Consider the following 26,119-nt stretch of genomic DNA (forward strand, 5'->3'; position numbering starts at 1 on the left):
ATTGCTTGTAATTGAAGTCAACATCTAAGTATTAACTATTTTTTACATGCATTGTTATGGCTGTATTGTTTTATAAACCCAATAATATTGTGGGTCCTTCAGACCCTAGAACATTGGGTGAATAACAAAAAGATTGGTGCAGCGGTCTAAGGAACTGCATCTCAGTGCTTAAGGCATCACTACAGACACCCTGGTTCGATTCCAGGCTGTTTCACAACTGGCCATGATTCGGAGTCCCATAGGGCAGTGCACAATTGGCAAAGTGTTGTCTGGGTTTGGCTGGTGTAGGCCATCATTACAAATAATAATTTGTCCTTAACTGACTTGCCTAGTTAAATAAAATGTAATAAAAAAACAAGTGTTAAGGACCATTGGAACGGTCTAAACTAATAACCTCGGGGAACCGGGGGATGTTAAACGAATTTGCCCAGTGATACCCACCCATTATATGGCATGCTATAAAAAGTTTCCGTACTGTTTTTGTGTTCTAGTGTTTAGTAGTCAAAATGCAATGCACACAACTGAAGCGCACACTCCCGTAATTGATTTAAAAGCATTGAATTGCAAGCAAATAATTGGCTGGAGCGAGGTACCAACATTCAAAATCCATGCTAGAAAGTGTGTAAATAAACCATTTGGGAAAGGGTGCGGAATTGGGCTGCTCAGCCTCTCTCTCTCTCTCTCTCTCTCTCTCTCTCTCTCTCTCTCTCTCTCTCTCTCTCTCTCTCTCTCTCTATTCGTCTTGTTGCTGCCAGTTGTACAATTTCTTGTCAAAGTACAAAAAAACCATTATCCATTTCTCTGTTTGTCTGTCTCTCTCGTGTTTTTCTATCTCGCTGCATGAATACACCTTCGTGGCATGAGAGACCACTGGAATTATTCTACCGCTGCCATAAATGTAGCAATAACTGTAGTGGAGCTGGGCAGAGACCCTGTAGTCACAGCTTGAGTGCACTGCACCATCACCTGTGCAATAAAGGTCCAGATCTCTTGGCAGATGATGTAGGTTTGGTGCGCCACACCTCGATCAGACGACAGTGCCGTTGCGTCAATGCTGTGTAATAAACTCTGCAGTCAAACTTTTTTACTGAATATGTATGCAACAAAAGTTCAACATTCACTTTTTCCTACTATGCATACAATTTGTTGCAAAATTTAAAATGAATGTACTTCTGGTCCAAAACGCAATGATGCTGGTCTGATCGAGACTAGTCTATTGCTTTGCAGTACATTTTATAATGATAGTCTTCCGTTGGATATGCCTTGGCATGAACCTTCATGCAATTAAATTCGATGCATGCATTCTGCTGCGATTCCAACGACTGGCCGCTCGTGGCATCGCTCTTGCGTCTGTTTTACGAGTCTTGGCGGAACAGCCTGGCGTGGGCGCACAGCACTGTGCTGCATGCAGGGGGATGAAGCATATCATCTATCGGAATTAAAACAGTGCTACTGCCGGATTCACATAAATGGAATGTAACCAGATTTTTAACAACGTTATTTTACGCATGTATTATAAGTATATTGGTGGCAATTTCATAAGGACAATCTGATTGGTGGAGACGTTAAGGTACGATTTATTTTGAGGTTATAATATTCATGAAAGGCCTATGATTTCCTTATGATGGATTATTATTGAGAATTTTATCAGTTGCATTCCCATTTAACTTGAAACAGTCATGCAAATAGATCATTGTTTCAAAGCATTTATGCACATTATATGCGAATTAGAGGCTTTGATTCAGAATAAGATATATCCTAATTATATATTGTTAAATATCATTAGAGGCGTTGGTGACCTTTTACGAGTGTATTGCTGCCATATTTAATTTGTATTGAGAAAATATACATTATAATAAACAATTATACCTGTATCATTTGTCTACGTGCACCAACCGCACCCGGTCAATTCAGAGGCCTCTGAGAAAAGCTGAATCACATATCTCAATTCTGTCCATCGACGTGCTTTGACCTGCAATTGGTCCAGATTTGATTAGATCTGAATGACAACACAGTGCGTTTTTCCTAGTTTGTGCAATGGATTGCATCAGAGGAAATATAACGGAGCGCAAGGATGAGATGCTCACACATAAGCCTGTCGATGACTGCAGTAAATACATTCTAAATTGTTACGGGTCCTGTAAAGGCAAAATAAGCATTACACACATTAGTCGACAGGGACACAGACAGCGCTACTAGACATGGCGCTGGCAAGGATACAGGCTACAGCCAACTCACATTATGTCATCCAACTCTTTGATTCTGTATATTCCATCGACTATTATAGCCGAACCTGTTCTTGCGTTTGCATGTAAACGTTTATTTTTTATTTTTTTAGACAGCAGTGGCTTCTTCCGTGGTGTCCTCCCATGAACACTATTCTTGTTTAGTGTAGGCTCGGCTCGTCAACAGAGATGTTAGCATGTTCCAGAGATTTCTGTGAATCCTGAGCTGACACTCTAGGACTCTTCTTAATGAGCATTCTGCACTGTGCTCTTGCAGTCATCTTTGCAGTACACTGTGAACGCTTAAAGTATGTATTCAATACAGACAAGAAAAAATACAATAATTTGTGTGTTATTAGTGTAAGCAACCTGTGTTTGTCTATTGTTGTGACAGGTGAAGATCAGATCAAATGTTATGACCAATTTATGCAGATATCTTGGTAATTCCAAAGGGTTCACATACTTTTTCTTGCCACTGTATGTACATGAAGGAAGGGTGAAGTGACTAGGCATCAGGATAGATAATAATAAGAGTAGAATCAAGTACAGACTAGCAGCAACAAATGATGAGTGTAAAAGTGTCAGAAATAGATGTGACCGATGTGAAATGGCTAGCTAGTTAGCGGTTTCAATCGGTTGAGGTAACTCTCTCTGAGACTTGAAGTAGTTGTTCCCCTTGCACTGCAAGGGCCATGGCCTTTGTGGCGCGATGGGTAACAATGCTTTGTGGGTGACTGTTGTCTGTGTGCAGAGGGTCCCTGGTTTGAGCCCGGCGAGGGGACGGATAAAAGCTATACTGTTACATAGAGGTGCTGGATGTCTGGGAGCTCGGCCCCAGTGATGTACTGGGCTGTCTGCACCACCCTCTGTAGCACTTTGCGGTCAAGGGTGGTGCATTTGCCATACCAAGCGGTGATGCAGCCAGTCAATATGCTCTCGATGGTGCAGCTGTAGAGGATCCGAGGGCCAATGCCAAATCTTTTTGAGGGGGAAGAGGTTCTGCCGTGCCCTCTTCAAGACTGTGCTGGTGTGTGTGGACCATGTTCCGTCCTTAGTGATGTGGATGGGAGCACAGAGCTTCCTTCAGGCGCTTGAAACCCGCTTCGGTCTCGTCCCCGTCCATTTCACTGTTTTCGGGAGGCAGGCCCTGGTTAGAACGGTAAGGGGGGGATGCTATAGCCACAAAGTTGGGGATAAACTGGCTGCAGTATCCTGCCAATCCCTGGAAGGACTGGTGCGTGTAATGGGCCAGTCACGTACCGCATGGACCTTCCTCTCCTGGGGCTTGACGTTCCCCCGTCCAAACAAATACCCCAGCTACTCCACCTTTTGAGAACTAGCTTGCATTTCTTGGGGTTTGCTGTCAACCCAGCTTGCCTGAGCGAGTCCAGCACCGGCAGTTTTGGCACCAACACCATGCGCTGTGGGACTCTTCAATGACCCCCATCCTCAGCATAGCCTTCACTTCTTGCTTCACGGCCTTCATTCGGGCCTCGGGGATCAAGTTTGGCCTCTTTTGTACCATATCCCCGGGCCGGGTGCGAACATGATGTTCAATGATGGCCCGGCTTTTCGGCGAAAACCTGCTGTATTCCGAGCAAATGGCGCCAACAGAGATGGTTGCCTCACTTCAAGTCCTTAGGAAACTATGCAGTATTTTGTTTTTTTAATGTATTATTTCTTACATTGTTACCCCAGGAAAACTGAAGTCTTATTACATACAGCCGGGAAGAACTATTGGATATAAGAGCAATGTCAACTTACCAACATTAGGACCAGGAATATGACTTTCCCGAAGCGGATCCCCTGTTTGGACCACCACCCAGGACAATGGATCTAATTTCAGAAGCCGAACCAAAACAACGGCGCCGCAGAAGGGACAGACGGAGTGGCCTCCTGGTCAGGATTCATTGACGTGCACATTGCCCACCGCCCCTGAGTATACTACTCGCCAATGTCCAGTCTCTTAACAACAAGGTAGATGAAATTAGAGCAAGGGTTGCCTTCCAGAGAGACAACAGAGATTGTAACATTCTCTGTTTCAAGGAAACATGGCTCTGTCGGGATATGTTGTCCGAATTGGTTCAGCCACCAGGCTTCTCCATGCATCGCGCCAACAGAGATAAACACCTCTCTGGGAAGAGGAAGGGCAGGCGTATGCTTCATGATTAACAACTCATGGTGTAATCATAACAACATACAGGAACTCAAGTCCTTCTACTCACCTGTCCTATAATTATTTACAATCAAATGCCGGCCATATTACCTCCCAAGAGAATTCTCGTCAGCTATTGTTATGGCTGTGTGCATTCTCCTCAAGCAGACACAACGACAGCCCTCAAGGAACTTCACTGGACTCTATGTAAACTGGAAACCATATATCCTGAGGCCACATTTATTGTAGTTGGGGAGTTTAACAAAGCAAGTTTAACTTCTTGCGTCGAGCCATCCCGGATCCGGGATCGTGAATACAGCCTCAAGCTCATTACCATAACGCAACGTTAACTATTCATGAAAATCGCAAATGAAATGAAATTAATCTATTTGCTCTCAAGCTTAGCCTTTTGTTAACAACACTGTCATCTCAGGTTTTCAAAATATGATTCTCAACCATTGCAAAACAAGCATTTGTGTAACAGTATTGATAGCTAACGTAGCATTTAGCGTTAGCATTCAGCAGGCAACATTTTCACAAAAACCAGAAAAGCATTCAAATAAAATAATTTACCTTTGAAGAACTTCGGATGTTTTCAACGAGGAGACTCTCAGATAGCAAATGTTCAGTTTTTCCTGAAAGATTATTTGTTTAGGACAAATCGCTCCGTTTTCTGCGTCACGTTTAGCTACGGGAAAAAAACCTGTATCCAGGATTGTGTAAATCTATCCGCAAGCTCATTAGCATAACACAACGTTAACTATTCATGAAAATCGCAAACTAAATTAAATTAATCTATTTGCTCTCAAGCTTAGACCGTTGTTAACAACACTGTCATCTCAGATTTTCAAAATATGCTTTTGAACCATAGCTAAACAAGCATTTGTGTAACAGTATTGGTAGCCTGGCATAGGATTATGCCTCTATTTCAGCATGCAACATTTTCCACAAAAACCAGAAAATAATTCAAATAAAATAATTTACCTTTGAAGAACTTCGGATGTTTTCAATGAGGAGACTCTGTTAGATAGCAAATGTTCCGTTTTTACAAAAAATATTATTTGTGTCGACTAATCGCTCCGTTTTGTTCATCACGTTTGGGTAAGGAAAAAAATATAGATATATTAAGTCATTAAAACGCTAACTTTTTTCAAAATTAACTCCATAATATCGACAGAAACCTGGCAAACCGATGTTTAGAACCAACCCTCAAGGTGTTTTTCACATATCTGTCGACGATAAAATCCATCGTGGCAGTTGACTTTCTCTTCTGAAGAAATGGAACGCGCGTGGACCTACAGATTACGCAATAATTTCGACACAGGACACCGGGCGGGACACCAGGTAAATGTAGTCTCTTATGGTCAATCTTCCAATGATATGCCTACAAACACGTCACAATGCTGCAGACACCTTGGGGAAACGACAGAAAGCGCAGGCTCATTCCTGGCGCATTCACAGCCATATAAGGAGACATTTGAACACAGCGCCTTCAGAATCTGGGGCATTTCCTGTATGAAACTTCATCTTGGTTTCGCCTGTAGCATTAGTTCTGGGGCACTCACAGATAATATCTTTGCAGTTTTGGAAACGTCAGAGTTTTGTCTTTCCAAGGCTGTCAATTCCATGCATAGTCGAGCATCTTTTCGTGACAAAATATTTTGTTTAAAACGGGAACGTTTTTTATCCAAAAATTAAAAGAGCGCCCCCTATCTCGAAGAGGTTAAGAACAAGGCTACCTAAATTCTATCAGCATATTGATTGCAGTACTCTCAGAGATAATACACTCGATCACTGCTACTCTAACTTCCGCGATGCATACAAAGCCCTCTCCCACCCTCCCTTCAGCAAATCCGACCATGACACCATCTTGCTTGACTGTCTTATAGGCAGAAACTCAAACAGGATGAACCAGTGACTAGAACCATGCAAAGCTGGTCTGACAAATCGGAAACCACGCTTCAAGATTGTTTTGATCAGGCGGATTGGGATATGTTCCGGTCAGCCTCAGAGAACAACATTTATCTATACGCTGACTCTGTGAGTGAGTTTATAAGGAAGTGCATTGGAGATGTTGTACCCACTGTGAATATTAAAACCTACCCTAACCAGAAACCGTGGATGGATGGCGGCATTCGCGCAAAATTGAAAGTGCGAACCACTGCATTTAACCATGGAAAGAGGTCTGGGAATATGGCTGAATATAAACAGTATAGTTATTCGCTCAGCAAGGAAATCAAAGAAGCGAAATGTCGGTACAGGGACAAAGTGGAGTCGCAATTCAACGGCTCAGACACGAGACTATGTGGCAGGGTCTACAGGAAATCACAGACTGCAAAAAGAAAACCAGCCATGTCACGGACACCGACGTCACGCTTCCAGCCAAACTAAACACCTTTGCCCGCTTTGAGGATAATACAGTGCCACCGTTGCAGCCCACTAACAAGTACTGCACATCCCCCCTCTCCTTCTCCATGGCCAACTAGCAAGGCTGCTGGCCCAGAGCATGTGCAGACCAGCTGGCTGGTGTGTTTACGGACATATTTAAAAAATATATATATATATTTCACTTTTATTTAACCAGGTAGGCTAGTTGAGAACAAGTTCTCATTTACAACTGCGACCTGGTCAAGATAAAGCATAGCAGTGTGAACAGACAGCAACACAGAGTTACATATTCAATCGCTCCCTATACCAGTCTATTGTCCCCACATACTTCAAGATGGCCACCATTGTTCCTGTACCCAAGAAGGCAAAGATAACTGAACTAAATGAAGTGCTTTGACAAACTAGTCAAGGATCACCTCCGCCTTACCTGCCACCCTAGACCCACTTCAGTTTGCATACTGCCCCAACAGGTCCACAGATGATGCAATCGCCATCACACTGCACACTATCCCATCTGGACAAGAGGAATACCTATGTAAGAATGCTGTTCATTGACTACAGCTCAGCATTCAACACCATAGAACCCTCCAAGCTCATCATTAAGCTTGAGGCCCAGGGTCTCAACGCCGCCCTGTGCAATTGGGTCCTGGACTTCCTGATGGGCTGCCCCCAGGTGGTGAAGGTAGGATACAACATCTCCACTTCACTGATCCTCAACACTGGGGCCCCACAAGTGTGCATGCTCAGCCCCCTCCTGTACTCCCTGTTCACCCATGACTGCATGGCCATGCACGCCTCCAACTCAATCATCAAGTTTGCAGATGACACTACATTAGTGGGCTTGATTAACAACAATGACAAGACAGCCTACATGGAGGAGGTGAGGGCACTTATGTACATAAGGTATTTATGTTTTTTATTGTTAATAAATTAGCAAACATTTCTAAAAACCTGTTTTCGCTTTGTCATTATGGGGTATTGTGTGTAGATTAATCAGGAAAAAATGTAATTTAATAAATATTTAGAATAACGCTGTAATGTAATAAAATGTGGAAAAAGTCAAGGGGTCCGAATACTTTCTGAATGCACTGTATCTGTAAGTTTGTTTGATGCAGGCTATCTAATAAAGATATAGATATGTTTGAAAAATGTTAGAGAAATAATTAGTACCCAACCCAAGTGACATGCATGAATGTTTAGGGCACTAATACCTTTGTATTTTACCCCAATTTCGATATTGTCTCATCGATGTAACTCCCTAATGGGCTTGGGAGGCGGAGGTCAAGTTATGCGTCCGCCCGAAACATGATCCGCCAAAACACACTTCTTAACACCTGCCCGTGTAACCCGGTAGCCAGCCGCACCAATGTGTCGGAGGAAACACCGTTCAACTGATGACCGTTCAACTGATGCCTGCAGGTGCCCGACGCTGGGCCAATTGTGTGCCGACCTATATTACTCCGGATCACGGCTGGTTGTGATACAGCCCGGGATCAAACCCGGATCCGTAGTGACGCCATTAGCACTGCGATGCAGCGCCTTAGACCGCTGTGCCACTCCAGAGGCCACTAAAACCTTTAATAGTTTTAATTAAAATATCCATCCCTTATGAAAACGGGAGTTGCTTGGACACAAGCATTAGGTTCTACACAATGGGAACTCTTGCAGGTCGCACCCTCTCCCTACCCCATATACACCCTCTCCCTACCCCATATACACCCTCTCCCTACCCCATATACACACTCTCCCTACCCTATATACACACTGTTCCTACCCCCTACACATACTCTCCCTACCACATATACACACTCTCCTTACCCCCTATACACACTCTCCCTACCCCATATACACACTCTCCCTACCCCATATACACACTCTCCCTACCCCATATACACACTGTTCCTACCCCCTACACATACTCTCCCTACCCCATATACACACTCTCCTTACCCCCTATACACACACTCTTCCTACCCCCTTACACATACTCTCCTGACCCCCTATACACACTCTCCTTACCCCCTATACACACTCTTCCTACCCCCTTACACATACTCTCCCTACCCCCTATACACACTCTCCTTACCCCCTATACACACACTTCCTACCCCCTACACATACTCTCCCTACCACATATACACACTCTCCTTACCCCCTATACACACTCTTCCTACCCCCTTACACATACTCTCCCTACCCCATATACACACTCTCCTGACCCCCTATACACACTCTCCCTACCCCCTACATACACTCGAACCAAATTAATCAGTACAGCTATAGTCTGAAGGGAAATCAGTGTCCTTGTCACGCCCTTTTTATTCTCTATTTTGGTTTGACTACGGTGGGCGTTCTATGTTATTTTTTTCTATGTTTTTGTATTTCTGTGTTTTTGGCCGGGTATGGTTCTCAATCAGGGACCGCTGTCTGTCATTGTCTCTGATTGAGAACCATACTTAGGCAGCCTGTTTTCCCACTATGGGTTGTGGGTAGTTGTTTTCTTTGTCTGTGTTTTACCATACAGAACTGTTTTGATTTTCATTGTTTCACTTTGGTTATTTTGTATTCAGTGTTCAGTTATATTTGATTAAAATGGACACTTACCACGCTGCGTTTTGGTCCCATCTTTCATACTCCTCATTAGATGAAGAAGATCGTTACAGTCCTCTGTGATAATGATCACATAAATAAATGACCAATAGGTGGCTGGTTACTGTATATGACATCATTGGTCTCCATGTCAAAACATTGTTGTGGCTTTCATAAAGTAAAAATCTTGAACTAATATCTGACTAATGTAATTGTCAATGAAATGCACCTGACTTATTTATCTGCATTGAAAGTGCACAAATAGGTTTGAACTGTTTTTAATTTGATAGACTATATCTATTTTTGGGGATTGTACTATGCTTAATGCAAGGGGTCAGGCTACTTACTTTACAGTCCTTATGTATATAATAAGTAAGACGGTACCACAAAGTAGGAATATTTGCATGTCCTTTGTTTGAATGTGAACGGTGCAACGCTGTACTATTGTTTAAAGCTACACTCTGTAAGATGTGGATATCCTCAAAGAGTGGGTCACCAACTAAGACATAAACAATGGTGCAAATGTATTCCATGACCATAACATTTTTACATGCAAATAGTACATGATTTCTATGAAACAGTATGTAATGCTCAATGAATGAAATTCCACATGAGAGCAACATGTTTTCTGAACATGACTTGAAACTCATTTGTTATTTGGTTGTGATAAAGTACATAACGTAGGTGTAGGAATCCCATGAAGGTATTCTTGTTATATTCTTCGAAATCAAGGTGCATATCTCATTATTTAAAATACTGGAAAACTTGGTAACATAGTTCACCGCCACAGACATGATAGTCTGACAGACGATTATGACTTCCGAACCTCATATGAACCAATTAAATTAGGCTTGTATGGCTGTGTTTACACAGACAACCGAAGAATCCAAATCTGATTTTCTTTCGATATCCATTCTTTTTTTCTGACTGTCCACACCCAGTTTTACATGTGACTCATACCATACCACTAGGCAGCATAGCCTAGTGGTTAGAGCGTTGGACTGGTAACCAGAAGGTTGTGACCGAGCTGACAAGGTACAAATCTGTTGTTCTGCCCCTGAACAGGCAGTTAACCCACTGTTCCCAGGCCGTCATTGAAAATAAGAATATGTTCTTAACTGACTTGCCTGGTTAAATAAAGGTAAAAAATAAAAATAAAATAAAAATATTTGCACATTCACACTGATGTATCCTCTGAAGTAGTACACAGACACAATGCTTATATCCTTTCACTGTTCCTTTCAATTTTAGGGTGGTTGTCATGAAAACGGCAGGTTGCTAAATAAAAACACTTCAGAGCAAATCAATCTGATCTGAGCGTCCAGACAGCGGTCGCATTTGGAGGATTGGGTTTGTAGCAGAATTGGTATGTACATACAGTTGAAGTCGGAAGATTACATACACCTTAGCCAAATACATTTAAACTCAGTTTTTCACAATTCCTGACTTTTAATCCTAGTAAGAATTCTCTGTCTTAGGTCAGTTAGGATCACCACTTTATTTTAAGAATGTGAAATGTCAGAATAATAATAGAGATAATGATTTATTTCAGCTTTTATTTCTATCATCCCATTCCCAGTGGGTCAGAAGTTTACATACACTCAATTAGTATTTGGTAGCATTGCCTTTAAATTGTTTAACTTGGGTCAAACATTTTGGGTAGCCTTCCATAAGCCACAATACGTTGGGTGGATTTTGGCCCATTCCTCCTGACAGTGCTGCTGTAACTGAGTCAGGTTTGTAGGCCTCTGTGCTCGCACATGCTTTTTCAGTTCTGCCCACAAATTTTCTATAGGACTGAGGTCAAGGCTTTGTGATGGCCACTCCAATACCTTGCCTTTGTTGTCCTTAAGCCATTTTGCCACAACTTTTGAAGTGTGCTTGGGGTCATTGTCCATTTGGAAGACCCATTTGAGACCAAGCTTTAACTTCATGACTGATGTATTGAGATGTTGCTTCAATATATCCACATCATTTTCCTACGTCATGATGCCATCTATTTTGGGAAGTGCACCAGTCCCTCCTGCAGCAAAGCACCCCCACAACATGATGCTGCCACCCCCGTGCTTCACGGTTGGGATGGTGTTCTTCGACTTGCAAGCCTCCACCTTTTTCCTCCAAACATAACGATGGTCATTATGGCCAAATAGTTCTATTTTTGTTTCATCAGACCAGAGGATATTTCTCCCAAAAGTACAATATTTGTCCCCATGTGCAGTTGCAAAGCGTAGTCTGGCTTTTGTTATGGCGGTTTTGGAGCAGTAGCTTCTTCCTTGCTGAGTGGCTTTTCAGGTTATGGCGATAGACTGTGGATATAGATACTTGTGTACCTGTTTCCTCCAGCATCTTCACCAGGTCCTTTACCCTTGTTCTGGGATTGATTTGGACTTTTCACACCAAAGTATGTTAATCTCTAGGAGACAGAACGTGTCTTCTTACTGAGCGATATGACGGCTGCGTGGTCGCATAGTGTTTATACCCGCATACTATTGTTTGTACAGATGAACGTGGTACCTTCAGGCATTTGGAAATTGCTCCCAAGGATGAACCAGACTTGTGGAGGTCTACAATTTGTTTCTGTGGTCTTGGCTGATTTCTTTTGATTTTCCCATGATGTCAAGCAAAGAGGCACTGAGTTTGAAGGTTGGCCTTGAAATACATCCACGGGTACACCTCCAATGGACTCAAATGATGTCAGTTAGCCTATCAGAAGTTTCTAAAGCCATGACATCATTTTCTGGAATTTTCCAAGCTGTTTAAAGGCACAGTCAACTTAGTGTATGTAAACTTCTGACCCACTGGAATCTGTAAATAATAATAATTGTTGGAAAAATTACTTGTGTCATGCACAAAGTAGATGTCGTGTCTGACTTGCCAAAACTATAGTATGTTAACAAGAAATTTGTGGAGTGGTTGAAAAACGGGTTTTAATGACTCCAACCTAACTGTATGTAAACGTTCAACTTCAACTGTACCTGCATTTACACAGGCAGCCGAATTCTGATATTTTTTCACTAATTGGTCTTTTAATCAATCACATCAGATCTTTTCACGTCAGATCTTTTTCAGAACTGATCTGATTGGTCAAAATACCAATTAGTGAAAAGATCATCCAAATTGATCCGCCTCTGTAAAAGCAGCCAATTGTAGGTGGTATAAATCGGATGTCAAAAGATACGAATCCATGTGTTTTTTTTCTTTCTGTTTATACATAAAATATCAGACAGGTATCAGATAAAATATCAGACAGGTATCAGATATGCAGGTATCAGATATGCAAATACGGCTGTGTTTAAACAGGCAGTCCAATTCTGACCAATTGTGCAAGTTCTCCCACTTAAAAATATGAGAGAGGCTTGTAATTTTCATCATAGGTACACTTCAACTATGACAGACAAAATTCGATTTTTTTTCTCCAGAAAATCACATTGTAGGATTTTTAATGAATGTATTTGCAAATTATGGTGGAAAATAAGTATTTGGTCAATAACAAAAGTTTATCTCAATACTTTGTTATATACCCTTTGTTGGCAATGACAGAGGTCAAACGTTTTCTGTAAGTCTTCACAAGGTTTTCACACACTGATGCTGGTATTTTGGCCCATTCCTCCATGCAGATCTCCTCTAGAGCAGTGATGTTTTGGGGCTGTTGCTGGGCAACACAGCCTTTCAACTCCCTCCAAAGTTTGTCTATGGGGTTGAGATCTGGAGACTGGCTAGGCCACTCCAGGACCTTGAAATGCTTCTTACGAAGCCACTCCTTCGTTGCCCAGGCGGTGTGTTTGGGATCATTGTCATGCTGAAAGACCCAGCCACGTTTCATCTTCAATGCCCTTGTTGATGGTAGGCTTTATTACTTTGGTCCCAGCTCTCTGCAGGTCATTCACTAGGTCCCCCCGTGTGGTTCTGGGATTTTTTCTCACCGTTCTTGTGATCAAGAACGGGTGAGATCTTGCGTGGAGCCCCAGATCGAGGGAGATTATCAGTGGTCTTGTATGTCTTCCATTTCCTAATAACTGCTCCCACAGTTGATTTCTTCAAACCAAGCTGCTTACCTATTGCATATTCAGTCTTCTCAGCCTGGTGCAGGTCTACAATTTTGTTCCTGGTGTCCTTTGACAGCTCTTTGGTCTTGGCCATAGTGGAGTTTGGAGTGTGACTGTTTGACGTTGTGGATGTCTTTTATACTGACAACAAGTTCAAATAGGTGCCATTAATACAGGTAACGAGTGGAGGACGGAGGAGCCTCTTAAAGAAGAAGTTACAGGTCTGTGAGAGCCAGAAATCTTGCTTGTTTGTAGGTGACCAAATACTTGTTTTCCACCATAATTTGAAAATTACAGGCCTCTCTCATCTTTGTAAGTGGGAGAACTTGCACAATTGGTGCCTGACTAAATACTTTTTTGCCCCACTGTATATGTCATAATCAGTTGGTGAACTATTGTGGGTGTGTCTCTGCAGCTGTAAACTATGAATTCTGCTTCAGTGATAGTCATTGAGACCCCTGAATTCACTGCAATTGTGTCAGTAGTGGAATGTCACTACAGTAGATGCATATTCCAAAGGAAGGGGATAGATTACTGAACTTGCTACAACCTTGAGTGATCTCTCGTGCCTGCTTTAAAACTAAGTCAGTAGAATTGTTTGATTATCTTAACATTGGCAATTATCATGAAACAAGTCACCAACCAGACAAGTTTGTTATCTCCCTTGGCTCTTATTGTTGTACTTAAATAGAGCCTTCTTTCCCACTAGACTTTGCTCAGCATTTATCTGCTGTTAACACAACCGTCATCACTACCATTCATTTAACAGCTCCATCATAAAAGGCCATTCAATCTGCTAAAAATCCTTACCTTTGCTGTACCTGCATGTCGCAGTTTCCTCCCCTCTCGATCTATTTTTTTTTTTTTTACAAACATTCATATTTTTCACTTGTCCGTTAATACCTTGCTCTTGGAAATTAGAAGTTACTTCAGGTATCCTACTGAATAAACATAACTTATGTGTTATTATTTACAGATGGGGAAAGTCCTTAGCTGTTCATTATGGGATTTTGGGGGATCCAATGGCCGACAGGAGATGCCTTCTCTCTGAGTGGATACAGGCAGTAGGGTATGATTCCAGCTGTCTTTTACTGTAATGGATGCCAGACATGTTTTTTCTGTTGCATAACAAATTCAAGTTGTTTAGAAAGTGTTAAATCAGATTTCATGTGATACTGTAAGCTGCCATTTACTGTAGCTGAAGATAACCTAATCATGGCAGCATTCAATTCATCCAGCAATTGGGCAAATCTTGTCACCTCAGATATGGTCACATAATGTTGGACTTTTTCTTCGCCGCCCAAGCAGGTGGTGACCACAGCACCTCTCCTGTTTGTCCTTGTGTGCAGTGACAGTTTTTAGGATGCGTTCCTTAAGGAAGACAGTGTTGTTGGCCATCGTGGCGTCTGTGGTGTTGGTGATGGCCCTCCTCCATTCTTGGCCCACCCGGGCCCACACCACCGTGGATGTCTGGCAGAGACCAGGGCCTGCAGTAGAGAGGCACCTGGAGGAGAGGTTCCCAGAACCAGACCACAGATCTGCCAACATCCCCTATCGCGTGAAGGAGAGTGTTGCAGGGTCAGTATTTGATATAAGACCTTTGAAATTATTCATTTTTTTCTCTCTTTGATATTCTGATTCAATAAGCTGATGATGTGGTGGAAATCATGTTTTATTGTCATTTGATTGATGAAGTCCTATCATCCCTTTCTTCTGTCTCTAGTCTGTTGGCACGTAACGGGTGTGTGTGTGAAGGTGAGAGTGGGGGCATGAACCTGCCCTTTGCCCAGCTGCTGTTCCCCCGCGTGTCGGCCCACCCCATGCACACTGCATTTGAGGCTTCTGAGCTGGAAGAGATGAAGAAACGAAGGGCCAAGGAGTACCAGGGCTTCCAGATGAGGTGAGAGCAAAGGACTGTACACCAGCACAAAACTGAAAGGGAAGGACTTCCCATATATCATCGTAGGTAGTCCTTACCCTAGGGGAAGTTGCTGTGTTTGTCATTTCATGTGACTAAATACCAAAATTGGAAATTCTTAGGTTTAGGTTAAACTTGCTGTAGGTCTTTTGAACAAACGAGATGATGTCATTGGGTTAGGCTCAACATTACCCAGTTTTTAAAACATATAGGCCAAATAGGGTTCACGAGGCTTTAGTCTAGCTGTAATAGCTTTGAGTACTGATTATTAAACTGGCGTGTATCTGCCCCTACAGGTCTCAGACTCCTGCAGATATGCTCATCGTGGCCGAGGCCAACAATCCTCTGCAGTACCCAACACAGGGGATGGAAGTACGGCCACTCAAAACCATCCTCATCCCAGGTCTGACCCATAACAGAGATTAGTTTAATTGTACCTTGACATACATTTCATTCGGAAAGTATTCAGACCCCTTGACCTTTTCCACATTTTGTTACGTTACAGCATTATTCTAAAATGGATTAAATAAATACAAATCTAATCAATCTACACACAATACCCCATAATGATAAAGCAAAAACAGGTTTTTAGAAATGTAAAAAAACGGAATGCTCTGTCAGGTTGGATGGGGAGCGTCGCTGCACAGCTATTTTCAGGTTTCTCCAGAGATGTTAGATTGGGTTCAAGTCCAGGTTCTGGCTGGGCCACTCAAGGACATTCAGAGACTTGTCCCGAAGCCACTCCTGCGTTGTCTTGGCTCTGTGCTTATGGTCGTTGTTCTGTTGGAAAGTGAATCGTCACTCCAGTCTGAGATTGTGAGCACTCTGGAGCAGGTTTTCATCAAGGATCTCTCTGTGCTTTGCTCTGTTCATCTTTCCCTCAATCCTGACTAGTCCCTGCTGCTGAAAAACATCCCCACAGCATGATGCTGCCACCACCAGGATGTTGACAGGTTTCCTCGAGATTTAACACTTGGAATTCAAGCCAAATAATTAAATCTTCGTTTCATCAGACCAGAGAATCTTGTTTCTCATGGTCTGAGAGTCTTTAGGTTTCTTTTGGCAAACTCCATGCGGGCTGTCATGTGCGTTATACTGAGGAGTGGCTTCCGTTTGGCCACTTCCATAAGACCTGATTGGTGGAGTGCTGCAGAGATGGTTGTCCTTCTGGAAGGTTCTCCCATCTCTGGGGCTCTGTCAGAGCGACCATTGGGTTCTTGGTCACGTCCCGATGAAGAGTCTTGGTGGTTCCAAACATATTCAATTTAAGAATGAGGGAGCCCACTGTGTTCTTGGGGATCTTCAATGCTGCAGAAATGTTTTGGTACCCTTCCCCAGATCTGTGCCTCGACACAATCCTGTCTAGGAGCTCTACGAACATTTCCTTCGACCTCATGGCTTGGTCTTTGCTCTGACATGAACGGTCAACTGTGGGACCTTACATAGACAGGTGTGTGTCTTTCCAAATCATGTCCAATTGATTGGAGTCCACATGTGGTGAATTCAGTTAAGTTGTAGAAAGATCAAGGATGATCAATGGAAACAGGATGCACCTGAGCTCAATTTCAAGTCTCATAGCAAAGGGTCTGAATACATGTTTTAAAAAAAAAACAAATTATAAATTAGCAAGGATGTCCACAAACCTGTTTTCACTTTGTCGTTATGGGGTATTGTGTGTAGATTGATAATCCACTTTAGAATAAAGCTGTAACGTAACAAAATGTGGAAAAAGAGAAGGGGTCTGAATACTTTCCGAATGGACTGTAGGTTCCTTGATATTTAAAACCTAATTTGTAATGGAAACCTGGCGATAACAGGCAAAATCTACTGCTCACCCAGAGCTGATTAGTGAAGGTGCTGGAGCCAAAAGGCAAAACTGGAGAAACAGGAACAAGTCTCTGCACACTTCTAGTCAGATGCACATTTCTTTAATTGTGGCTGAGCTTTCAGTCAGCTGACCTTCATCAGGAAACCTGGAAAATAGGGCAAGCATACAAATACAAGTGTAATTGTATCAAGTTACCAATTCAGGGAGACTGTCCTATTACAACAATGTTAAAAAGAAGGAAAACCCCAGCACACCGGTAATCTTGATGCTGATCTTATTCACCAACGTGCTGGTCTCAATCTATCTTCATCAGGGTATTTGGAGGTAAAACTCATTGTCTTTTAACGTGACAGACAATAGGTGTTCTAACAATCTAACACTAGTATTACTACGGTGTTAGTACTATTATTGCAACCACTGACATCTACTTTCTATACCCTTACCACTATTACTACCATGATAACCTACTGCACTGTATGGCTGTTTTAGAGGAGAGAATAGTGTTTTGTTGCACAACAGAGAAATAGTGTTTACTCCAGCTGACAATTGATGTGGTGAATTTGGATTGGATAAACATCCAACACCTTCATCAAATATGCCAGTAAATTGATGTCATATGTTTTCAGGACTTGCAGTACAAGACCATCCCAGAGAGCTGTACACAGTAAGTAGACCAATAACATTTGGTTTGAGTTATTATTTCCAATACTATTCCATTTGTCTGGTCCTTGTCTTCTTTGTTCTCTGTCTCCCTCTTAATTTTTTTCTTTCTCAGGTCAACTTCACCTCCACCCTGGGAACGTTAAACGTGGCAGCAGAGGTTGAGGGGGTAAAGGTCAAAGGTGACGGGGAGATGCACATGACCCTGACCAGCAGCCTGCTGTCCAATTTGAACCGGCAGCTACAGTTTGTCACCTATACCAACACACTGTTCCACCCTAGTACAGCAGACACAGGTGAGGCCAGACACACCTGTCCTTCTGCTGTGTACTACTTATTTCTGTGTTGTGTCCATTATCAAAGTCCTATGCCAAATAACATCTGTAAAATATTTGTGGTAATGAGGTTGGAAATACTCTTGCTGTGTCTTTCAGTGCAGGTTGAGACAGAGGGTCACCAAGCCATGTTTACTATCAAGGTCCGTCATGGTGTAACTCCAAAACTCTACAACACGGGGCCCAAAGGGGGTATGTCGACAAATACAACGGCTGACTGTATCTGTCACAACCGCACAACACTTACAAAACAATAAATAATAATTGCATCTGAGATCAATACCCCAACTTTTTGTCTCTCTCTGTTCCCCTTCTAGAATACAACATCAGTGCCCTTGTTACCATAGCAACCAAAACCTTCCTGCGCTATGACAAGCTCCAAGATCTCATCGACAGTGTCCGAAAATACTATTCCACTGTCACCATAGTAATAGCTGATGACAGTGAAAACCCAAAGATGGTCTCTGGCCCCTACATCGAACATTACATCATGCCATTTGGAAAGGTTTTTTTTTAAACACTACTGCCTCTATTTGCAAGTAAGGAATGGGATACAGTGTACGTGTACCTGTCAGGTCAAAAATGTGTCTAACACTATCATTGTTTGCTTAAATGATCCTTGACAGATGACCTTAAGTGAAAAAGTACTGTCTGTGATTTTCTTAGTTGTCCTTTCGCTTCTGCTTCCTCTTTCCCACATCCTGTTCTCTGTGTCACAACAACTAGGGCTGGTTTGCAGGACGGAACCTAGCTGTTTCCCAGGTGACTACCAAGTATGTGCTGTGGGTGGACGATGACTTCATCTTCACGGCCAACACCAAGCTGGAGAAACTGGTGGACGTCCTGGAGAGGACTACCCTGGACCTGGTGAGGGGGCACAGGCATTGCCATACTTTATTGTAGACCTGGGTTCAAATATCACATGAAATCGTTCGAATACTTTGATAGTTAGTTCCAATAATTCAACAATGGTCCACTTTCTATGCAACAGTCGAATCCAGTTCAGAAGCTTTTCTCTGGACTCAGAACACATTGGTTACTCACTGGGATTTACTCTGCAAAGCCAAAAACAGCACCTACACGATTCACCACATTCCATCTTGGGTAGCATGAGGAAACATAATCAACATTTCAGTCATTTTGCCCAACAGACACAACTTATTATGAGTTATTAAATGAAAGTTTAAAAATAATTTTGAATTACAGCACATCATGAAAAGACTATTGAAATAAATTATGTTAGCGGTCTTCTGAAGATGACAAATGAGGAGGAGGCATTCCTTGCTAGCCACATCCAGTCTATCATCTCACAAATGCAATAACATTGCCTTTAAAATCTGCATTGTCTACAAGCGTGATAATATTGAATCCCAGGCCTTGTTTACTACTTACAGAAGAAAACAATCTCTCAACAGACTCTTCCGTTCTCTCATCCTCTCTTCTTCAGGCATATTACAGGCATATTCTTGCTCTGTAATACATGAACACCACAGCAATATTAGTCATGCGCGTGTGCACAAACTCACACACATGCAGTAATGGATACATGCACGCCGCACACACACACACGTCATACATGCACACAATCCTAGCACAAAAGCCACAAAAGCTGACACCCACACATAAGGCTTGTAATGAATGATCTGTGTGTTTCTGTTTGAGGGTGAAGGGTGTTTTGGCTGGAGCCTGAATCCCGCTCAGAGACTTACTGTGTGCTCTGGGAATAGAATAGACCTCTTGTGTACCATAGACTGGGACTCCTACTCTTGAGAGGGGACTCTATGGGTTACACATGTCAGCAGCTGGTCTGCTGGACACTTTGAATCCCTTCTTTCTTCGGACCCCAAAAGCACAGACAGACAAACATGGAACGGAGATACTTCTCGGTTTTCTGGTTCTTGTTTTAGTTTTGTCTGTTTATTGTGTCCTTTGGAAAGATGCCGTGATCAAGGATCCAACTGTTTCCATCGGTTTCCCGACAGCATGCACTCATTATCAACTTCAGTCAGACAATTGGAAGTACCCCTAATGTTTGTTTTGTACACAGTATACAGTGCATTCGGAAAGTATTCAGACCCCTAAACTTTCTACATTTTGTTACGTTACAGCCCTTTTCTAAAATTAATTAAATAACAAATTGCAAATTAAAAAATAATAATAAACAGAAATCCCCTATTTACATACGTTTTCAGACCCTTTGCTATGAGACTCGAAATTGAGCTCAGGTGCATCCTGTTTCCATTGTTCATCCTTGAGATGTTTCTACAATTTGATTGGAGTCCACCTGTGGTAAAATTCAATTAATTGGACATGATTTGGAAAGGCACACGCCTGTCTATATAAGGTCCCAATGTTGACCGTTCATGTCAGAAAACAAACCAAGCAATGAGGTTGAAGGAATTGTCCGTAGAGCTCCGAGACAGGATTGTGTCGAGGCACAGATCTGGGGAAAGGTACCAAAAAATGTCTGCAGCATTGAAGGTCACAGTGACCTCCTTCATTCTTAAATGGAAGAAGTTTGGAACCACCAAGACTCTTCCTAGAGCTGGCCGCCCGGCCAAACTGAGCAATCAGGGGAAGAAAGGCCTTGATCAGGGAGGTGGCCAAGAACCCAATGGTCACTCTGACAGATCTCCAGAGTTCCTCTGTGGGGATAAGAGAAACTTACAGAAGGACAACCATCTCTGCAGCACTCCACCAATCTAGCCTTTATGGTAGAGTGGCTAGACAGAAACCACTCCTCAGTAAAAGGCACATGACAGCCCGCTTGGAATTCTCCAAAAGGACTCTGACAATGAGAAACAAGATTCTCTGCTACTTCTGATGAAACCAAGATTGAACTCTTTGACCTGAATGCCAAGCGTCACATCTGGAAGAAATCTGGCACCATCCCTATGGTCAAGTATGGTGGTGCCAGCATCATGCTGTGGGGATGTTTTTCAGGGGCAGGGACTGGGAGACTAGTCAGGATCGAAGGAAAGATGTACGGAGCAAAGTATAGAGAGATCTTTGATGTAAACCTGCTCCAGAGTGCTCAGGACCTCACACAGGGGTGAAGGTTCACCTTCCAACAGGACAACGACCCTAAGCACACAGCAGAAGTGGCTTCGGGACAAGTCTCTGAGATGTCCTTGAGTGGCCCAGCCAGAGCCCGGACTTGAACCTGATCAAACATCTCTGGAGAGACATGAAAATAGCTGTGCAGCGACGAAACCCATCCAACCGGACAGAGCTTGAGAATAAGAGGATCTGCAGAGTAAAATGGGAGAAACTCCCCAAATACAGGTATGCCAAGCTTGTAGAGTCGTACCCAAGAAGACTCAAGGCTTTAATCACTGCCAAAGATGCTTCAAAGTACTGAGTAGAGGGTCTGAATACTTAAGTATTTTTTTATTTGTAATAAATTAGCGAAATAGTCGAAAAACCTGAGGGGAAAAAACGATTTAAACAATTTTAGAATAAGGCTGTAACGTAACAAAATGTGGAAAAAGTCAAGGGATCTGAATACTTTCCAAATGCACTGTATGTTCTTTGTGTGTATGTGTGTCAGAATCAGTTAATGCATTCTTTATATGCACATTTGTATCTGTGTTTTATGCACTGTGTGTGTGTGTGTGTGTGTGTGTGTGTGTGTGTGTGTGTGTGTGTGTGTGTGTGTGTGTGTGTGTGTGTGTGTGTGTGTGTGTGTGTGTGTGTGTGTGTGTGTGTGTGTGTGTAATTTAGGTGGGTGGTGCAGTGCGGGAGGCCACTGGCTATACTGCCACCTACAGGCAGACCATGTCCATTGAGCCAGGGGAGGAGGAGGGTGACTGCTTGCATATGCGGAGGGGCTTCCACCACATCATCCAGGGCTTTCCAAACTGCGTAGTCACGGACGGGGTCATCAACTTCTTCCTGGCCCGCACAGACAAAGTCCAGCAAGTGGGCTTTGACCCCCGTCTGGCCAGAGTGGCCCACCTGGGTGAGTACAGACCCAAACACCAGCACCACACAGAGCGTGTCTGTCCATAACATCAGCTGTACCAGTAGTCAAATGTAGTCGGTGCTACGCGGAGTCCAAAGAGGAGTAGGATAGAAAGTAGGATAAGAGTACCCTAACCCTAGCTTTGTGTCCACATCCCAATTCAATCCTAACCCTAAACCCTAATCTTGGCATAACTTGTGTTCAACCCTGATCCAAAACCCTCCAAATAAGGCTCCTCCATGTCCGAATTCACAATTTAACCCCTGAGCTGCACCATCTACATTTGGAAGAAAGTGATATAGGTAACAGTCTGAATAGACATTCATTAATTATGTATCAAAAAGCTCAAGAAGGGAACGAAATAGCTTCTTCTCAAATGTTTGTTAGTTGCTTTTGTACATATAAATTGTGTGATACTTTAAGTTCCCTTAGCATAAAAACGAACCTCTTTTCTTTTGCTCTTGACCCCTTGGTTCTTGTCACAGAGTTTTTCATCGATGGCCTCGGCTCACTTCACGTGGGATCCTGTGATGATGTCATCGTCAACCACGCCACCAAGATCAAGCTTCCCTGGGTCAGCCAATCAGAGAGTGACAAGACGTATGCCAAGTTCCGCTACCCACCAGCCTCTTCGGATGCCACACACACCAAAAACGGCCTCCTCTATTTCAAGAACCGCTTCCAGTGTTTGACTCACAATTAAATTACCTGTTTTGTTAACCTGTCGTTTCTCCTCTCGTTCAAGATTCATGCTCTTTCTGAGTTGCCAAAGAAGCTCTCGCCCGATGTGTCCAATCGGATAAGATTTTAAACAACCACATTACACACATCCCCTTGAATATCGACCTTGCTTGTTTCACTCTAGAGGGATTTCCATTCAAACAGAGCAAAGCTGTCATTTCTCTTAACTTAATCATAATTTCTCTTCAGTTGTGTACTCTTGATTGTAAACTCAAGGTTGAGATCATATTAAGGGATATATGTGCGTTTTGTGCCTCAAATCTTATCTGACGAGTCGCCACCGAGTCCTTTTGTTGAGGAAAGAGAACAAAGACATGCTGAATTAGCCTTATGCCCTCACAGGACTAAATGAGGTGAACGAGTTTCAATACTGTTATGAAGAGATCAGAGGTATGTGTACTCTGTCCTTCCCTTTGCACTATACAGTTTGAGCTGGACTGAGCTCTAAGGGTCAGACAAATGAGGATTGTGGGGACCAAGGGGGACTGAGGATGGGGATTGACAGTCATTCAGTAGAGAGGACACTTTTCAGCATGTGACAACCCCTTCAGAGACACAACGCATGGGTGCTCCCTTTCCAACCCCAGACAATGAACGCATACAAGACTCTAAATGTGTGGCTAATTCTCCCTGGGTGTCTGTGCCAATGGTTTCCCAGGTGGTTTGGTGTTGAATGATATATTTTGTTTGAAACCTCTGTGTCGCCCTTGACTGGCCCATGCTTGAGGAGAATGATGCTCATCCATCTGGTCTGGGATCTAACCCAGGAATAATATCCCTGTTTCACCTGGTCTAGTGCATTCTGTCTATCTAGGGTCGATTCCACTCTGTTTTATACTCCAAGCATCATAACAAGGAATGCTTCTATCCATGCACGCATTTGAATGGGAGGGGAGATTAATTGCATTTTCATATGCTACCTCGAACAGAAGGGTTAGTTTGACCAAAGTGCATGTCTCTCTATTTATTTACCAATTCTACATGGAAATAAACACACACTAATAGAATGATGGCAATAATGGCACAGTTTGAGTTTAGAGAGTTGAAACGCTGTAAGAATGAGTAGAGCACCAAAGGAAATGGTTGGAGAGACACAATGTTAGGATAACACATCACAGAGAGATGATATGAATGAGAAAGTAAGGGTCACAGTCACACCGAAGTACCAAGGCAGCAAAACATTTTATACTTCCAGTTCCTCTGCCATGCAACCTGACAGCAGGATCACATAATGTTATTGTGTGTCATGACCGCTAGATGGCACCCTTGCATCAGAATAGTGTTTTCTAAAATCAAACAACACGTTTTTTTTTTTTTTTTTTTTTTTTTGTTAAGAAATACCCCAAGGTGCCAGTGATACATTAGATACCTTTTTATTTTTTCCTTTTTGAATAGAGGAATATTTTAAAACAGATACAATTTTGGGTGATGCTAGATTTAGATTTGTCTTTCCTGAAAGGGGATATTTAACACTAAGTGAGATCTCAGTTCAATTGAACCTTGATTGGAGTAGCTCTTCCATGGGAATCTATGACTAATACCAGCTAGACTCCCCAAGCAGATACTTCCCGTTTTCAGAATGAGAAGTGTTCTGCATGTGAGTAGGGGCAGTAGTTTGTCAACAAAGACACTGCTTAATGATAGGTTTGATTGAATTCCATTCTCTGAAGGGATTAGTTGAAGGGATTTGGACAGTGATTTCCATTGTTCAACTGATGTTGATGATGATGATGATGATGGCGGTTGTATTTTTTCTGCTTGCTTCACCATAGAACCACGGGTCTGAGTCTTTCCAACCTGACGACTATCATCACAACAACCTTCTGCATTATCAGACTGTTTTCGTTTAAACATGATTATAAAGTCTCTGATAAAAAAAATACAGCTGATGTATGGTAGTGTGATTTTTTAAGGCAACATTTAAGAGGGTGTTCTGGTGCAGTGCAGAGATTTCTAGCCTGGTGCGCTATATTCCAGCTCCTCACATTGGCCTGGCTAGAATGAGCATCCAGCCAGAACGGGTTGTGTCATCTTTACACTCCAGACCTCCAGTACGCCTCCACAGCCCAGTACGTCCTGTGACTGCTCCCCGCACTCACCCTGAGGTGCGTGTCCCCAGCCCAGTCCCACCAGTGCCAACATCACGCACCAGGCTTCCTGTGCTTCTCCAGAGCCCTGTACACCTGTTCCTCCTCCCCACACTCGCCCTGAGGTGCGTGTCCCCAGCCCGGTACCACCAGTGCCGGCACCACGCACCAGGCCTATAGTGTGCCTCGGCAGTCCAGTACGCCCTGTTCCTCCTCCCCACACTCGCCCTGAGGTGCGTGTCCTCGACCCAGTACCACCAGTGCCGGCACCACGCACCAGGCCTATAGTGTGCCTCGGCAGTCCAGTACGCCCTGTTCCTCCTCCCCACACTCGCCCTGAGGTGCGTGTCCTCGACCCAGTACCACCAGTGCCGGCACCACGCACCAGGCCTACAGTGCGCCTCGCCAGTCCAGAGCGTCCGGCAACAGTACCCAGTCCAGAGCGTCCGGCAACAGTACCCAGTCCAGAGCGTCCGGCAACAGTACCCAGTCCAGAACGTCCGGCAACAGTACCCAGTCCAGAACGTCCGGCAACAGTACCCAGTCCAGAGCGTCCGGCAACAGTACCCAGTCCAGAGCGTCCGGCAACAGTACCCAGTCCAGAACGTCCGGCAACAGTACCCAGTCCAGAGCGTCCGGCAACAGTACCCAGTCCAGAGCGTCCGGCAACCTCCTACGACGGGTCGCAGTCCGGAACCTACCACAACGGGTCACAGTCCTGAGTCTACCACGACGGGTCGCAGTCCGGAGCCGCCAGATTCTCCCTCCTGTCCGGCGCCGCCAGATTCTCCCTCCTGTCCGGAGCCGCCAGATTCTCCCTCCTGTCCGGAGCCGCCAGAGTCTCCCTCCTGTCCGGAGCCGCCAGAGTCTCCCTCCTGTCCGGAGCCGCCAGAGTCTCCCTCCTGTCCGGAGCCGCCAGAGTCTCCCTCCTGTCCGGAGCCGCCAGAGTCTCCCTCCTGCCCGGAGCCGCCAGAGTCTCCCTCCTGTCCGGAGCCGCCAGAGTCTCCAGCCAGCCAGGAGCTGCCAGAGCTGCCAGCCAGCCAGGAGCCGACAGAGCCGTCAGCCAACCAGGAGCTGCCGATGTCGCCTGCCACACCGGTGATGCTGGAATCTCCCTCCTGTCCGGAAATGCCAGAGCCGCTCCTCAGTCCAGTGACGCCCTCTACGATGATCTCCAGTCCGG

General features: G+C 43.7%; 1 protein-coding gene and 1 long non-coding RNA gene across 6 annotated transcripts; one reads left to right on the forward strand and one right to left on the reverse strand.

Moving 5' to 3' along the window:
- The first annotated feature begins 1,375 nt into the window (after positions 1–1,375).
- Positions 1,376–24,731, forward strand: b4galnt1b (beta-1,4-N-acetyl-galactosaminyl transferase 1b). 5 transcript variants are annotated; one of them, XM_035796988.2, is made up of 13 exons: positions 1,376–1,570; positions 10,609–10,723; positions 14,380–14,472; positions 14,753–14,981; positions 15,127–15,303; positions 15,618–15,724; positions 17,776–17,813; positions 17,925–18,105; positions 18,244–18,336; positions 18,462–18,649; positions 18,871–19,011; positions 21,868–22,105; positions 22,594–24,731. In XM_035796988.2, the coding sequence occupies exons 4-13, from the start codon at positions 14,767–14,769 to the stop codon at positions 22,809–22,811; spliced, it is 1,596 nt and encodes a 531-aa protein (XP_035652881.1). In that variant the 5' UTR covers positions 1,376–1,570; positions 10,609–10,723; positions 14,380–14,472; positions 14,753–14,766; the 3' UTR covers positions 22,812–24,731. The 5 variants fall into 5 exon arrangements, with proteins under 5 accessions (XP_035652881.1, XP_052329511.1, XP_052329509.1 ...); XM_052473551.1 differs by having other exon boundaries at positions 14,712–14,981; positions 17,776–18,105; XM_052473549.1 differs by having other exon boundaries at positions 17,776–18,105.
- Positions 18,859–21,849, reverse strand: LOC118400295 (uncharacterized). The gene is made up of 3 exons (XR_004828991.2): positions 19,537–21,849; positions 19,189–19,243; positions 18,859–19,008 (listed from the first exon to the last, which is right to left on the reverse strand). It is a non-coding gene; the product is annotated as an uncharacterized LOC118400295 (long non-coding RNA).
- Positions 24,732–26,119: the final 1,388 nt, after the last annotated feature.

The sequence above is a fragment of the Oncorhynchus keta genome, chromosome 21 (genome assembly GCF_023373465.1).
Source record: "Oncorhynchus keta strain PuntledgeMale-10-30-2019 chromosome 21, Oket_V2, whole genome shotgun sequence".
In the NCBI taxonomy this organism is placed as follows: domain Eukaryota; kingdom Metazoa; phylum Chordata; class Actinopteri; order Salmoniformes; family Salmonidae; genus Oncorhynchus; species Oncorhynchus keta.